The 15,994-nt window shown below is 38.4% G+C and overlaps 1 protein-coding gene across 4 annotated transcripts in view; it reads right to left on the bottom strand.

Moving 5' to 3' along the window:
* Window positions 1-108: 108 nt before the first annotated feature.
* Window positions 109-15,994, bottom strand: part of LOC107678007 (lysine-specific demethylase 6B-like) — a 26,393-nt gene continuing 10,507 nt past the window's right edge. For 3 of the 4 annotated variants that reach the window (XM_016473099.1, XM_016473101.1, XM_016473100.1), the window contains exons 2-21: window positions 14,173-14,255; window positions 13,946-14,069; window positions 13,759-13,839; window positions 12,955-13,150; window positions 12,639-12,851; window positions 12,103-12,237; window positions 10,743-11,093; window positions 7,982-10,410; window positions 7,451-7,577; window positions 7,142-7,247; window positions 6,313-6,518; window positions 5,896-5,999; window positions 5,679-5,747; window positions 5,011-5,159; window positions 4,048-4,162; window positions 3,767-3,954; window positions 3,530-3,671; window positions 3,317-3,443; window positions 3,056-3,226; window positions 109-1,616 (exon numbers count right to left, since the gene is read on the bottom strand). In XM_016473099.1, coding sequence (XP_016328585.1) covers window positions 1,593-1,616; window positions 3,056-3,226; window positions 3,317-3,443; window positions 3,530-3,671; window positions 3,767-3,954; window positions 4,048-4,162; window positions 5,011-5,159; window positions 5,679-5,747; window positions 5,896-5,999; window positions 6,313-6,518; window positions 7,142-7,247; window positions 7,451-7,577; window positions 7,982-10,410; window positions 10,743-11,093; window positions 12,103-12,237; window positions 12,639-12,851; window positions 12,955-13,150; window positions 13,759-13,839; window positions 13,946-14,064 — 5,052 coding nt within the window. In that variant the 5' untranslated portion in view covers window positions 14,065-14,069; window positions 14,173-14,255 and the 3' untranslated portion in view covers window positions 109-1,592. Of the gene's footprint in view, window positions 1,617-3,055; window positions 3,227-3,316; window positions 3,444-3,529; window positions 3,672-3,766; window positions 3,955-4,047; window positions 4,163-5,010; window positions 5,160-5,678; window positions 5,748-5,895; window positions 6,519-7,141; window positions 7,248-7,450; window positions 7,578-7,981; window positions 10,411-10,742; window positions 11,094-12,102; window positions 12,238-12,638; window positions 12,852-12,954; window positions 13,151-13,758; window positions 13,840-13,945; window positions 14,070-14,172; window positions 14,256-15,994 lie in introns of those variants that run through there. The other variant, XM_016473102.1, reaches the window with a different exon arrangement.

Below are 15,994 nucleotides of genomic sequence, written 5' to 3' on the forward strand. Positions count from 1 at the left end.
TATATCAGGTATAACACACAAAAATCACAAAATGTTTTAGACAAGTCTGGCTCAGTTCCTTAATGTTTTCCTTTACTTTTTTTGTTTTTAATTTTATCTTTTTTCGTTATACAGTAAAACAAAAAAAATGGCAACGAACCTGAAAACAAACTCAGAGAGGTATCGACGGAACGCAAATCTGAAAACTCTCAATAATCTGCAATTCATCAATAATGATACAAATCAGAACAGCTAGGATGACTGGAATCATACACGTGTCACAATATCCTGTGTACCTCATGTAAAGCAAACAAATTTCATGTGTTAAATATACAGTACAAAGACATTCAGTTCATAAAAGTGTACTGACTCTGTTCTAAGCACCAACTTGTGAGATTAAATTCATGTTTTCAAACCTACGGATCATTTATACAGACAGAGAGAGACCCGGGAGGAAGGGGGATCAGCACCATTTTGAATCAGACGTTCCCCCGTAAACCTCACCACATCAGCACAACAGAAAGATTTACAAAATACGCATGTCTCAGAAAAAGAGAAGCATCACGAACGATCAATAAATACAAAAGGAAAAGACAAGTAAACAAATAAAAAACAAAGCCAACAAAGAATAATTCAGTTATGATTCCAAAAATAAGAAACTCAAAGGAGTCGATCAGACTGAGAAATGCACCAAAAGCCATAAGTTTGCAGGAATTTTTTGAGTTGTACGAAAAAGATTCACATAACACACACAAGGTTTTCCAGACAAATGCAATCAAATACGTTTTCGATTAAACCCGTATTTTTTGGAATAACTGTTACATATACTGTACCTCACGTGATATTTTAATGCTCTAAAAAATGTCATTATTTATTTCATCAAATACCGGGAAATCATCTTTTGTCTAAATGCATACCACAAGGCCCAAATGGTCTTAGTCTAGACTGTTAAAAAAGTTTTTTTTTTCTTTCCGAAAAACCTTAAAACCTAACAACTTAAAAAAAATAGCACCCAGTCAAATATGCAAATACCATTTACAAAGGTCAGACTTGTAGTAAATATGACACGACTGAAACAACAGAAAAAACCTAATGCCACTGCAATGGTCATCAGCTCCAAGAGAAATGAATCCCCTGCTGTTATATACATTGTATCAAAGCACCACTTACTCAGATAAACCAGAGACAAACTGGACTGGTGAAATCGTCTACCATTTGCATAAAAAACGTAAACGACATCAGTACCTGAATTAATGCACATGTTCGGCAAGTTGACAATTTTTTTTTAAAAAGGAATCACAGCAGTTATCCATTGTAGATGAGTGACCTGATAGCCAAGTCCAATGATGTAGCACCACTCTAGTCTTTCTGTAATCAGGAGCGTGAGAACTATCAGATGTCTGAGGGGAAGACGACTGTGCTGGAGAGACATTGGCTGATAGTATTGTAAACAATGGCAAATAAACAGCGATTTGATTGGCTGTTCCGTAAGTTGCAGTAGTGGTTTTGGTAAAGAAAAAGAAAAAAACAAGAAGAACGTAAGGTTTGTGCCGCTGCTATGGGCCAGGAGGGTGGAAGATTTGGTTATGGCTGTGTAGTTTCAGACATCAGGTTCACCTACAGCACGGGACTGGAGCCTGGGAAGAGAAAACTCATGCATTACAATTGCTGTGAAAATAATTTCAATTTACATGTTTAAAATGGACATACAGTGTCATAGTGGTCAATGATGATGTTGTTGATGGATTATTTTACTTGGAAGCATTTCACACGAAAAAAAAAATCAATTCTATTTTGCAATTTTGCATTTTATTTTTTATTTATTTTAAACATGTCAAGGTCACAGTTCACAAAGCATGAAAACCAAGCCTATTTAAGAAAAAAATTACATAACATGTCCAGCTCACATTTCATAATATAAATTATACTATGTCTACTGAAAATGAAGCATTTTATAAAAATGAAAAATTAAAATAAAATAAAAATAGTATTATATATTGCCATTTAATTTTAAACATATACAGTTCACATTTCACAAAAATTCTATTTTGCATACTAAAAATGAAGCCTATAGGTCACAGTTCACAAAGCATGAAAATCAAGCCTATTTAAGAAAAAAATGACATAACATGTCCAGCTCACATTTCATAATATAAATTATACTGTCTACTGAAAATGAAGCCTATTTTATAAAAATGAAAAATTAAAATAAAATAAAAATAGTATTATATATTGCCATTTAATTTTAAACATATACAGTTCACATTTCACAAAAATTCTATTTTGCATACTAAAAATGAAGCCTATTTTTTAAATGAAAATTAAAAAAGCTTTACATATTGTTTTTTTTTAAATAAATGTCAAGTTCATATTTTACAAAGATATTACACATTCTATTTTGCGTATTGAAAAGATGCCTATTAAAAAAAATTATGGGAAAAAATAAAATAAAAATATCATTACTTGGGGGTAAACATCAGGGTCACATTTTATGAATACTACTTAGCATAATGAAAATCAAGCCTATATTTTAAAATAAAAATTAAATAAAAAAAAAACACATACACACACACACACAAACACATATATATATATATATATATATATATATATATATATATATACACACACAAAAAAAAAAAAAAATATATATATATATATATATATATATATATATATAAAATTACAGATTTTACTTTAAACATGTCCAGATCACTATTAACAAAAATATCGTAATAATTATTATTTGCATTACAAAATTAAAAACTATTTACAAAAAAATAAAGACAATAAAATAAAATGTAATGAAGTAATGATATTATATATTGTTATTTTATTTAAACATGTCCAGGTCACAATTTAATTAAATGATGCTTATTTTTTTTAAAACAAATAAATCTATCATTGCAATATCATTGCATTTTTTATTTTAATGTTCAGGTCACATTTCACAAAATTATAAATTCAAGGATACCGAAAATAAAGCCTTTTTGTCTTATAAATAAAAATAAAAAGTAAAATCAAATATTATTACATGTTACACTTTCACATTAGTGCGTATGAGTGTTTGTCTTACCAGGGTGAAGTTATCATATGTGTTCATGAGCTCACTGATGCGGTACTGCTCCAGCACCACCACCCCGCTCAGACTGGGGATCTGCTCCCGAGCGCAGTCCTCACAGTGAACCACATACGTCTTCTTACTGCTGTTCTCACTGGTCACAAACAGCAGGTTAAACACCTCCACCTGTTCACACATGCACAGTCACATACATCAACAAGATGCAACATCTCACGACAGAACATTATTTGCCATCAATCTATTGAGTATCCTCACGTCGCACTCGTTGCAGTAGTACGCTGGCTCATCCTTCACCCTGCTCTGATAGGAGATCTTCTTCCCTGCAGACACCAGCTGGTCCCTCAAAATCTGAATGTGTTTGATGGACTGGAGGAGACAATGTCTGAAAGACAAGACAAGAAGGAGCTGGAACTATGAAATCATTTCAAGTAGGTCTCAGTGACACAAATAATGCATCGCCACACTCACTTGATCATCTTGAATGTGTTTGGGTCTGTGATCTTGACTGTGCGGGCGACGTTCCAGGACACGTGAATCATGGGGACGATTGATTTGACTTTCTTGATCTCGTTCCATTCAAAGCGTTCAAGAGCCAGCTGGTATTGATAGGCTGGAAAGACAAAGATGAAGCAAGTGCCAAATATATTTACAGTAAATGTGTGGTGAATGTCTTTGGCGCCCCCTATTGTCACATTGTAGACTCACCATTTAAAGGGCCCACGTTCCAGGCAATGTTGTTGCACCAGCCCACAGCCTGGACCCAGTGCACAGTGCCAGCGTTGATCCACACCAGGTCACCGGGTCTCTGAATGAAGCGGTACACTGGGATGTTTGAACGGTACAGATCCTCCAGAACCGGCCACCACGAGCCTGTCAGATAGTCCACAGTGTGCCTAACACACAGAAGACATAATGCTTTATATTTAATCGCATTTGTCATCATGCTAAGCCATAAAAATAACTGCCATGTGTGATCCAAATCTTACTTTTCGCACAAGTCACTGATGGCTTTCCAGTAGTGTTCATGGACGGCAAACCACTCACAGTCTCCAGGGCCAATATTGATGTTCACTGAACAGAAGTTATTATTTTCCTGATGTCCTAGAGAGAGGAAATCAGATCTTTAATTTTTATTTAATTTATTTTAGTTTTATTTTAAACCTGTTCAAGTCACATTTAACAAAGTCTATGTAATATAATCAAAATAAAGTTTTACTTTGGTTAAAATAAAATAACATCTGATAATATTTTAATTTTATTTCAAACATTGTCACATTTTACAAATTCTACAATTTTGTCTATTTTAATAAATGACGAAAAAAAAGTCATATAATACATTTTGATATTTTATTTAATTTTATTGTTAACATGTCCAGGTAACGTTTTACAAATAATAAATTCTAGTTATCAATGAAAAATGAAGCCTTTTTTGTAAACAAATGCAAGTAAAATAAAGGCAAATAAAAAAATAATCATTCCAATTTTTCCAATTCATGTCCAGGTCACATTTCACAAAAATATTATAATTTCTATTTTGCATACTGAAAATGAAGCATACATGCATACAAAAATAAATAAATAAATTCCTGATGTCCTTAAGAGAGGATGTCAGGCTTAAGGTTTATGACAATTTTTTCTTTTGCTTGTCCAGGTCATATTTTAAAAAATAACAAATGAAATTTTGTATAATGATAATGAAGCCTATTTTTAAAAAATACAATTAAATGAAACATGTTTCTCTATGATAATATTGTGTGTTAAAGTTTTGTTATTCTGACGGAGACCAAACTTCTGAATGGTAATAAAAAAATAAAAATATCCACAAGGTAAACAACTTCATAAATGAATTCAATAATGTCTTTTTTCAAATCTAAGTTAGTGAGGGTTAGAGAAGTCTCAAATGCACGAATACCTCATGTGTGAGTGTGTGTGTGTGTGTGTACACTGACCTGGTGTGCGGCTGCCAGGGACCTTCATATAAAGCTGGACTGTGTTCATGCCCAGTATAGTTTGGCCAACGTGACTCAGCATGTTCGTGCTGGAGGACACACGCATGAACGCAGGCAACTTCAACAGCTCCTGCAGCTGCAGCTTCCACCTGAACACAAGACCCCACAGTCCTTTACTCACACCAATGCAAGTAATAATGACACTCATAAAAGCACAGTGAATGGGGTGTATGTCGAAAGTCACCTGACCAAACCGGAAAACAGGTCTCATCGCTTGTTGGAGAAAGTGTTAACAGCAGTACGAACTGATGGCAATATCTATGGACTTTTAAGGTAATCAGCTAAGCTAGCTAGTTGTTGTTATTGTTGGCGCTTTATTCAATTTTAATATTCGAATGTTAATTTAAAAGAATTAAAAATAAAAAAACTTTCAGATATCAATCTACATACTGATGGACATCGGTTATCATCAACTTTGGTATCTCTTTGTAAGGCATCTTGAGTTAAACAGCTCCACATACTGTACAAAACACTTGAACCGGAAGCAACGAGACCTGCTTTAATACGGAAGTCTGTTGCGCATGACCCCCATAGTCTCCCTGTCCAACATTATTTTATGGATGATTGTCAAATAATGTCGCCGTGATATCAAAGTGAAAATCTCTCACCGTTTTGGGTCTGACAAGTCAATGTTGGTTCCAAATTTAATGATTTTTCCAATGGTTTTCTGCTCCGAGCTGTTAAAAAAAGAAACTTTTCAGAGATACCATTTAAAAAAATAAACAAACAAACAACAAAAAATATATAATTCAATCTGGGCCTGGTAATAGCAATCTACAGTATATGCATTGTTATATGATAGTTTAAAATTTTTTTTAACTTTACCTGGATGTGGTGGTAGTCCCAGTGTTTCCTTGGGAGTTGGATTTTTTCACAGTTTTTTCCTCCGATTTGTCTTCTTCATCCTCATCTTCACTGTCTTTCTCTTCCTAAAAATACAAATAGCTTTCACTTCCTTAAATTTCATTTTGAGTGTGCGCGTGTCACAGTGTACCTAAAACTTCCAGGCGATTGCCTGGACCCTCAGCATCATCAAACTGCAATACCCTTGTCCTGAGAGGGAGGAGAAGGGACATTTCACGTAATAATTTTTCATTTAATTTAATATGATTTTATTGGGTGAGGCAGACTGTTACGCTGTCACCAGAGTGTTTCCCGTTGAGACTTAGATGTAACTCCAGTTAAGCATGAGATAGAGTTGCTTTCTGATCCCACTGAGGCACTCATGGTAACAATTTCTACCTGTAAGCTCTCCTGGAAACTGGATGCTTGGTACTGTGCGTATTTAGCGATGGTGGTGTGAGATCTGCTGCTTTCGCAGGGCCAGGTCTGGGCGGATCCTAAATGGTTCCAGTTCTCGTCTGCTGGCTGCTGCACCTGAGTCCTCACTTCCACCGCATGCTCTGAGTTGGCCTCAACCAGGGATTTAGTGGAGAACAGACCCAGATCTAACAGAAAGACAAGAATGTCACACTAAGCGGGAAACATTTGAAAGCCATCTTTTTCTCTACGTTTTTGACTTCCGTCCATACTGAGACAGCGTTTTTGTCCTGCGAAAACTGAGCTTTTTGAAAACGATGGCATGTTTAGTCATGTGATAGATATCTATGTTTATACTGGAATGTGCCTAATATATGGTATTCACTTTCATAGAGTTGTAAATGATAGGATATATGTTACTTTGCACTATTTTTGTTCATATTACATTCCAGCAGAGATCATGAACCTGCAACTGCTGCCTTGCAGCAAAACATGAGGACAATTGCATTTTAGACCATACATGGAATAATGGAGTGCGCACTAGACACACCAGTAAGTGATGGGATTTTTTGCTAATAAACTGACCATGGCAGAATAATAGCATGAAAACTGTATTTTATATCTCATATTTATATTGTATATTTTTTTATATTACTTTATATCTCACCAAGCTTTTACTACGTTTTACATGTGTGCAAAAAAATGATTTTAGTGTTTTCTGACATTTCAGTGTGGATGGGGAAACTTTTTAAATGTTTTCGTATTAATGAAGACATAATGTGTGTGTGTTTGTGATATTGTATTTTCTCACTGAGACGGAGGGATCCAGCCAGTCCTCTGATGACAGTAACAGCATTTTTAGGGCCTGTGCAGAACTGCAGTAGCACCGGAGAAAAGGCATCTCTTTTACTCTCTAGCTAAAAATATAAAAACATAAACAGAAAGTCAGAATAACAGACATCAAACAGTCAACTTAAATGGTTATTGTTTATCATTACAACAACAATAATAAAGACCTCTAATGTATCCATATAAACTAATGTCTGACAGAGAATATGATTAATAAATTACAGTACTTTATTAAACCTTAAGCCTTATGAACTGATTGGCCTCAACTCACATAAATGCTCGGTGTTGGAGGGTTGAGTTTCTCTCTGGGAATAGGAGTCTCGGTGGACAGGATAGGTTTCACTGAAAACGCTGGAAGCAGGTATGACTCCTGAAACTTGCTCTTGATGTTTGCCCCTCTGTCACAGAAACAAAAAGGGTGTATGTGTAAATGCAGAGAAAGAAAAAACTTGGTTCATATTCCCCATCAAAGTCATTATAATACTAAGTTTAGAGCATTAAACACTGTTATGATGCTAGGGTGCTGTGAATAGGTGCCAGGGTGGTGCCGTGTGGTTCCTAAGTGGCTCTTTTAGCACAATGGTATGCGTTACTAAGGTGTTCTGGGTGGTCGCTATTTGGTTGATTACTGGCCCAAGTTAAAAGAGTGCACCTCCAACATTCTGTTTTTAGATATGGATCAGGTGCCTTCAGTGTCAGTCCATGGAATTTAGCCTTTATCTTTATAGCCATTTAGCCTCAACAAGCATCGCTAATAACTATTAAGTACATCAGAATGAACTAAAGTCAGATGTGAACTTACTTGCAGGCTTGTATGACCTCAGCTGCACTATTTTTGATGTTGATGGCATTGAGTGGCATGGTCTTCTGCTCAATCTCTGATGCAATGCGAGTCTGCCGACCTCCACTCTCAACCCTGACCAAACAGATCCTCAGTTCTTTCAAGGGAATTTTAGACAACTCCTGCAGATTAAGGAGATTGACCCGGGCCAGCAGCGGAGGTCTGCTGGAGGGTGTCACAGTAACAGGGGTTTGTGTGTTGGCTGTGGCAGATGTAGATGATGCTGTGGCAGATGTATCAGCCTTTAGTGTGTCTTCTTTCATGGTCTCTTTTTTAATGTCTGTCTCTTTTTCTCTCTTGACTTCTTTAGATTCTGTTTCTCCATCTTTCAAGTAAATTTTTTGGTTTTCTGGGGCAACCTGTTTGTTCTTGATTTCCACCAAGTGCTCATTTAAACCTTCAGAAGATGAATCCTTTGTCTTAGTCTCATCCTTCACTTTTTTCTTTTTATTCTCTTCTCCATTACTCTTTTCGGGATCTTCTCCTTTTACTTTCCGACCAGCTTTTCTTGGAGACCTCACTTGATCTTTCTGTCTGGCCCTGTCTTGTTCTTTTTCTCTCTCAGTAGACGTGGACCCGCTGACTTTCATAGCCTTTGACAGAGGGCTGGAGTTTTGATTGAGCAGAAGCTCGCAGCTTTGTACTAGTTTATCCTGCAGAGTGGCGGGAGACATTACAGGTTCCTTCTCCTCCAGTGAAGTGCAGGTTGGGTCTTTAGCTGATTTAGCTACTTTGATCTCCATTTGTTCATCCATCTTCTGCACATCAGTTTTCTCCCTTTCTTCTTCTATTCCTTCCTCTTTTGCATTGGTTTCCATTCTTTCTTCCTCAGTTTCACTCTCTTTGTCCTTCTCTGCAGGCTGGATCAGTGGTGGTGTGACCTGATCTGGGATTTCTGTGATTGGAGATGTGGCAGGTGGACTGTGCTGGTCTAGAGGGTGGATCTCAGGACCCAAGGACAGAGATGATGAGTATTTCACCCCAACTAATGCACCAGGGGGTGGCCGTCCAAATGGCCCACCCCTGTAAGTGTATCTATGGCCGCCCATCGCTGAGGTCGCTGATTCGAATGTGTCCATTTGGTGCAAGTGTGGTTTGTTGGGCTCAGAGCTACTTGATGCATCAGGACTACTATATTTCTGCTCTCCTTCTCTATTTTCTTCATCTTCTTCCTCAGTGTCTATTGCTTTAGAGGACTCAGGAAGACCGTACAGTTTGGCCAGGTCACTGTGGCAATAATCGGCTCCAGTGTTGATCTCCACTGGATCTCTTAGTGGAGATGAGTGTGTTGGACTAGGTTGTAGCACTGGCCTCCTCAGTACTCTAATCATATCTCCCTCTTTCCCTTCCTCATGATCATCACCTAAGTCAGACACTGGAGAGCCCTGCCAGCTCAGAACAGGTGGGCTTGTTGGTGGGTCCAGCCTTAGGAGCTCCTCACTATAGGTGCAGTGAGCCGGGAGGAGGTCTGGGGCACTATGCAACCCTAAAACACCCTCTTTACTTCTGATGGTTTCTTCTTCACAACTCCTCTGCTTATCGGGAAGAGTAAGTTTGGACCTGCCAACATCGTGGGCTTCTACACTGTCATCATCGCTAGTGTCTACATGGTCAGGCTCAGAAGATTCTGATTGGTCGTCAGCCTCTAAGGCTTTAGTATTGGCTTCATGGGTTGACTGGCATGGAGAACAATGGTTATTACTGACAGGAGGGGATGTAGACGGTGGGATGAACCCTAAGGTATGTCGAGAGAACTCTTCCTCTCTGTGATTGAGATGAAGTGGCTCAAACAGTAGGTCATCCAGGAGAGGTTCAGAATCACTGGGATACAATGTTTCTAAATTGGGAGATGCTGATTTTGAAGGCGTCTCGCTCTTCCTGTCTTCATACATTCCTTTTTTCCTCTCCTCCTTTGCTCTTCTTGTTATCTGTCCCAACTGTCGGCCATTTTGGTGTATGTTCTTCTTATCATGCCCCTTTCTTCCATCCCTCATCTTTTTCTTTTTCCTGTCCTCCATTTTTTTCTCCATCTGTTCTCTTGTGTCTAACAGCTCTCCTTCCTTCTTTTTCTCCCTCCTTGAACGCTCCTTGTGCCTCCTCTTGGCCTGAATGTGTTTCAAGAGTTCAGTGTCCAGCTTGCTGAGGGAGCTTTTGTAAATGGATTTGAATCCAGTCTGGTGTTTAGAGTGGCTGCTCTTCTTCATTTCTGACTTCTGTGCCCTCTGACCTCTGTCTGAGGTTTGTGTGCCGGGTTCAGAAGGGGAGTCTGCACTACTGTATGACTGGATGGGACTCTGTTGGCGGCTAATATGTTTAGATGTGCTTGGCCGTTTTCTGTCCCTACCCACAGACTCTTGAGATTCCAGGCCAGAGGTGGTACGCCCCATCTCCTATAGAGAAACAAATGCCCGAACATTTCACAAGTTTATAGGCTACTAATACAAAAGAGCAGCTCGATATATGTGAATTGCTTTCTGAAATGTAATATTTGGCTTTCACTGATAATTTATATGGACTTGATATTTAATTGATAGCCTTGCAGAAGCCTTGATAGACTTTTGACTACTGATATTAAGTCTTGGAGCTTATTCTGGCCAAGAACGCCCACTTATACAGTCTGTGGGTGTGTTGTCTGAGGCTGAGACTAGTTCTTTGAACAATGGGCATTATATTGAAAGGAATAGTTGACCCAGAAATGAAAATTCTTTCTTCATTTACTCACACTACTGCCATGTTTTCCCGAGCGGCTCTGTGTTTTCCAGCCAGGCTGTGCTGTGTTGAATCTGGGCTGAGGTACTGAGGTGGCTGGGCTGCTGACGGGGCCGGTGTGCCTCTGTGGTGGAGGGAGCTGGTGCTGCTGACTGTAAGGCACACTGGTGAGGTTTGCTGGTGATGGGCAATCCCAGCCCCCTTTGGCCCCACGGGGATGGGGGCCTGGATGATCTCGGACCGGATGATTGGGTTGCCCCTGTTTGGTGGGTTTCTTGCTGTGGAGGCCCTGGCTTGGGGCACTGTTGGATGGTGATGGGATGGAATATGGTCTGTGATCTCTCATGACGTAATGACTGGACTCCTTTTAAAAAAGTGAAAGAAGGATGATCATGAGCAATACAAAGTATATAATTGTACATTACATACAGCGGGTAAAATACATTTTGAACACGTCACCATTTTTCCCAGTAAATATATTTCTAAAAGTGCTGTTGACATGAAATTTTCACCAGATGTCGGTAGCAACCCAAGTAATCCATACATACAAATAAAACAAAACAAAGAAGTTCAGAAATTAAGTTATGTGTAATAAAATGGAATGACACAGGGAAAAAGTATTGAACTACTGAAATGTATTTAATACTCCGTACAAAAGCCTTTGTTGGTAATGACAGCTTCAAGACGCCTCCTGTATGGAGAAACTAGTCGCATGCATTGCTCAGGTGAGTCTTCAAATCTTGAAAGTTCTGTGGGCCTCTTCTATGAATTCTGATCTTTGGCCCTTTTTTTCTATTGGATTCAAGTCAGGTGATTGGCTGGGCCATTCTAGCAGCTTTATTTTCTTTCTCTGAAACCAATTGAGAGTTTCCTTGGCTGGGTTTTGGATCATTTGTCTCGCTGAAATGTCCACCCTTGTTTCATCTTCATCATCCTGGTACTGTAGGTGTTGGGACTGAACCAACTAATATTAATTTCCACTAACTATAGGGGCAGAATTGCTTTCTAATTACTGATTGATTTTAGCTGGTGTCTTGGCTTTCCATACATTTTTGCACCTCCCTTTCATCATGTGTTCAATACTTTTTCCCTGTGTCATTCCATTTTATTACACATAAATTAATTTCTGAACTTATTTGTTTTGTTTTCTTTGTATATATGGATTACTTGGGTTGTTACCGACATCTGGTGAAAATTTCATGTCAACAGCACTTTTAGAAATATATTTACTGAGAAAAATGGTGACGTGTTCAATACTTATTTTACCCGCTGTATTTAAAGCAAAGTATGTGATTAGGCACAAGTATGGTAAGTATGTGATTATATATAGAAAATCAATTGCTCAAAAAATGCAGCTGAGACCACTGGTCTACCTGAAATCGAGAGGGGGAGGACCTCTTCTCAGACAGGCTCCAGTGCATTGAGCTTTTGTATGCTGGGCTCCATGGCCAAGGTGGATGTGATGGAGGTGGACGGTTGATGAAACATTTCTCTCTCAGGTGGAAATTCTGCAGAATTGATCAAGAGACATGCACTTAAGGATGTTCTCATTCTGACCAGCAGATGGTGCTTAAAGACTACTGCCTCTTTATAACCAAATCTTTTTCACTGACATATCACTTTGTAACCAAAAACGAACAGAAAAACATAAAAATTCAGAATTGTACATGTAAATAGTAGTTGTCTTTGCACATTCATTTTCAACAAAATGCTTGCTACGAAAATTTTGCTACAAAATTTTGCTAAGTGTACTGCATTAAGCTAACTGAGACTTGTTATAGCACTTGAATATCACTGCTCTTTTGTTGATTTTGATTGCTTCCATTGTCCTCATTTGTAAGTCGCTTTGGATAAAAGCGTCTGCTAAATGACTAAATGTAAATGTAACAAAGAAAGGCACATGACTGACCTGATGTGAACTGATGCTCCTGCTTCTCTTGCTGGGACAGTCATCTCGTGAAGGGGATGGATCCCGGTGAGGTGGTGACATATTGTGAGGAGGTGCTGGACGTTTGAGAGAGGGCCCTTGGAATGTCCTGGACTGAGTTGACTGTGTCCATTTGTCTCCCTGGGTCTGTGGGGGACGCCCAGTGGAACGCTGCTGCTGATGTGGACCCCCATACTGAAACAGGAAATAACATCAAGTCATTCAGGATATTAAGAGTTCTTTTGTGTTTAGCTCATCTTTGATAGCACTGTATCTCTAGAAATTTGGATGGCCTCACCCTGTGTGGCTGGCTGCTGTGATTGTTGCTGCTAGAGAGGTGTCCTCCACACCCTGAGCTGTAGTTTAGGGTGGGGCGCACTGGATTATGGTGCTGGCTCTGTGTTGGTCCGCAGCCCCTCGGGACCCTTTGCTCTTTTCCAATGCCTCTGTCTCTGGGGTGTGTGTGGGGCCTGTCCCTGCTGAAACCTGGCGGTCTGTTTGTAAATAAAGAGGAATACTATCCATGAATGTTACACAGCAGTGTTAACGTGGCAAATTTGCATATTATCTGTAACATATAGCATGCAATATTGTGCATGTCAAATCACAGTACATTGAAAACGTACATTACAACACCTGGATGGCATGTTAGTAACATACAAGCAACATAAATAGTAACATTAGTAGAGTTATAAAAAGTGGTATAAAAACACTAATATATAAATTTTTTTGACAAATTATTATTTATATAATATATAAATGTATAAAATACAATAGTTATAAGTAGTATATACTGTATTTATGTTATAAATATTAAATAATATTACATTCAAACTGTAAAATAAATTTTTTTTTAAACATTTTTATTGTAAAATATAACATGAAAATAAAAATATACAAAATATAAAAAAACATTAAAAACATATATAGAATATAAAAATATAAAAACGTACATAGTAATAATACATTGATTCACTAAGTTATAATGTACGTGCCAAAAATACACATCATACAAGTGTACTAGTGGTGCAGTTGTGATAAAGCAGTGTGTAGGATGCAAATTGGGATTTCAGTACTATTAGAGCAGAAAAGAACGACTGACCTGTTGTTATAAGCTTTATTTGGGTAGCTTCTTCCTGCTGTGTAGTTTTGGGATGGGAATTGATAGTTCCCTCCACTGCACCTGAAAACAGAAGAACTGATGATTTAACAACTGTAAGATATACACAATAAAACAGCGTTCAATTAACGGATGCTACATTTCTAAATGTGTGTGGAGGAAGGATGACCTGGATGGAGGGGCCCAGTGCCGGTTGCTGCCTGGGGTCCATGGTGCTCGAGTCGGCCCAGAAGTTGGGAAGGAATCCCACGAGTTGCGTCCAGAATACTGCTCTGCTATGTGATACATTCAGCCTGTGGCGAGACAAACACACACACATACAAAAGCAATTACTGTAGCTGTTCACTCGTGATGTATCTTGTTCTGGAGAGAAGAAAGCGTCCTGTGAATACTCACCGCACTGATGAGTCTGAGAATCCCTCCACTGCAGATCTCAACAGAGATCACTACACTTTCCCTCGCTTTCAATTTGAGCTTTTCTGAATAAAAGAAAGAGAGAAAAGAAATAACAAGAATGAATAAAGCATTCTTTCATATCACATGATAAGAGTAATGCCTTGCTTTGTGATATTTTTAGAACATTAGTAGTGTGGATTGTCCTTCAAGGTAAATCTATGGGATTTCCCATCCATTGTAATTGTCCAACAGGTATCATTCAAGTCCCTATCAAACAATGCAGGACAAGTTACTGGTTTAATTACAATACTTAGTGTTAGGGATCTGATAAACTTATAGTCTAAGCAATAGCAATAGTCATTGCACAGGAAGTTAGACACATTAAGATAGATGGAAATCAAGTGAGGGAGGGGACAGCAGAAAGGAAATCTTCAGGATGTGCTCTTGTGATGGTCAATATCAGTTTCCTGAGAGAAAAGACAACATGGCTCCATGGTAGCCACAAGTATGCTAACTCTGTAGCATATTTGTGGCTACAATGCATAATGTGCTGCATAACACAATACAATGTCCTTAACTGTCAAAGAAATAAATCTCATTGTGATCTTCACGTCGCCCACACACCTTTGAAGATTTTCTAGCACCTGACTGACGCTTCCTCTAGATTTGACTGAGGCAACAGATCAAACGTGCAACGCTGGAACAAGTTCAACGCGAAGCATCTGCAGCAATCCACAGGCTCCTGTTCGTCTTATCTCTGCCCCCCACTCTCCACCCCACCCACACCAACTGTCCTTTATCATAGGAAGAAGCGTAACAAGTGTGCGAGTGTGTGTGAGGTTAAAGGAGGCCATTTGTGCTCTTTTTGGTCCATGAATAGCTCAGCTCTCATACTGTAAAACTCCAGTTGTGCATTCTGGTTCAGATCAGGACAGAGCAACTGCAGGCTCTTTGTGTTTGTTAAAGACTATTTCACCTCTTATCTTCATCTCATAATAGCGCATTTATCACATACTCAGTTGAACACACGCGCTTGAACTTTGACACATTTGCTAGATGTACAGGTATAACACATGGTAAGCATTTGTATGTTTCCTTCCACTCTCTCTCTCTGTCACACACACACACACACACACACACACACACACACACACACACACACACACACACACACACAGTCATAGCCCAGCTATTATGTTGAGAGCTTTTGTTTCTCATAAACAGCAAAGAGATTAAATGGAGAACACATGGAGACTTGCCTAGAAATGTCACATGCACCTTCTCTAGAATTTCAGAAGAGATCTGAACAATAGGCATGTTTTAATCCATATATTTTAATGCACATTTTCCAATATTGCCTAAAAAATGCTAAAAAACAAAAAGTGCAAAAAACATGTACGCTCACTTGAGCTTGTTCTTTTCAAGAAAAGATTCGCTCAAACTACAATGGAAACACATTTACTGAATACATTCCTAGATGTCGTGAAAGTCATGGGATTGAATAATTCATATATATGCTTCATTAAGATTTTTTGCTTGAAGCTGATTAAAGTCAAATTTTCCCTCTGATGTATGTGTTGTATGCTGGACTTCTCCAATCATTTAGTCCACTTAAACCCCACCCCTTTCTTACAATCGACATTCCATTCAGATCTGGTTTCATCCAATCAACAAGCAATGAACGAAACCAAACCAAGAAAAGATCTGTCGCTACTTCCGTTCATCATGACTTTAAAGGAATAGTTCACCCAAAAATGAAAATTACCCCATGATTTACTCACCTTCAAGCCAACATAGATGTATATGACTTTCTTCTTTCAGA

Source organism: Sinocyclocheilus anshuiensis, unplaced genomic scaffold (genome assembly GCF_001515605.1).
Source record: "Sinocyclocheilus anshuiensis isolate Anshui unplaced genomic scaffold, SAMN03320099.WGS_v1.1 scaffold260, whole genome shotgun sequence".
Lineage (NCBI taxonomy): Eukaryota > Metazoa > Chordata > Actinopteri > Cypriniformes > Cyprinidae > Sinocyclocheilus > Sinocyclocheilus anshuiensis.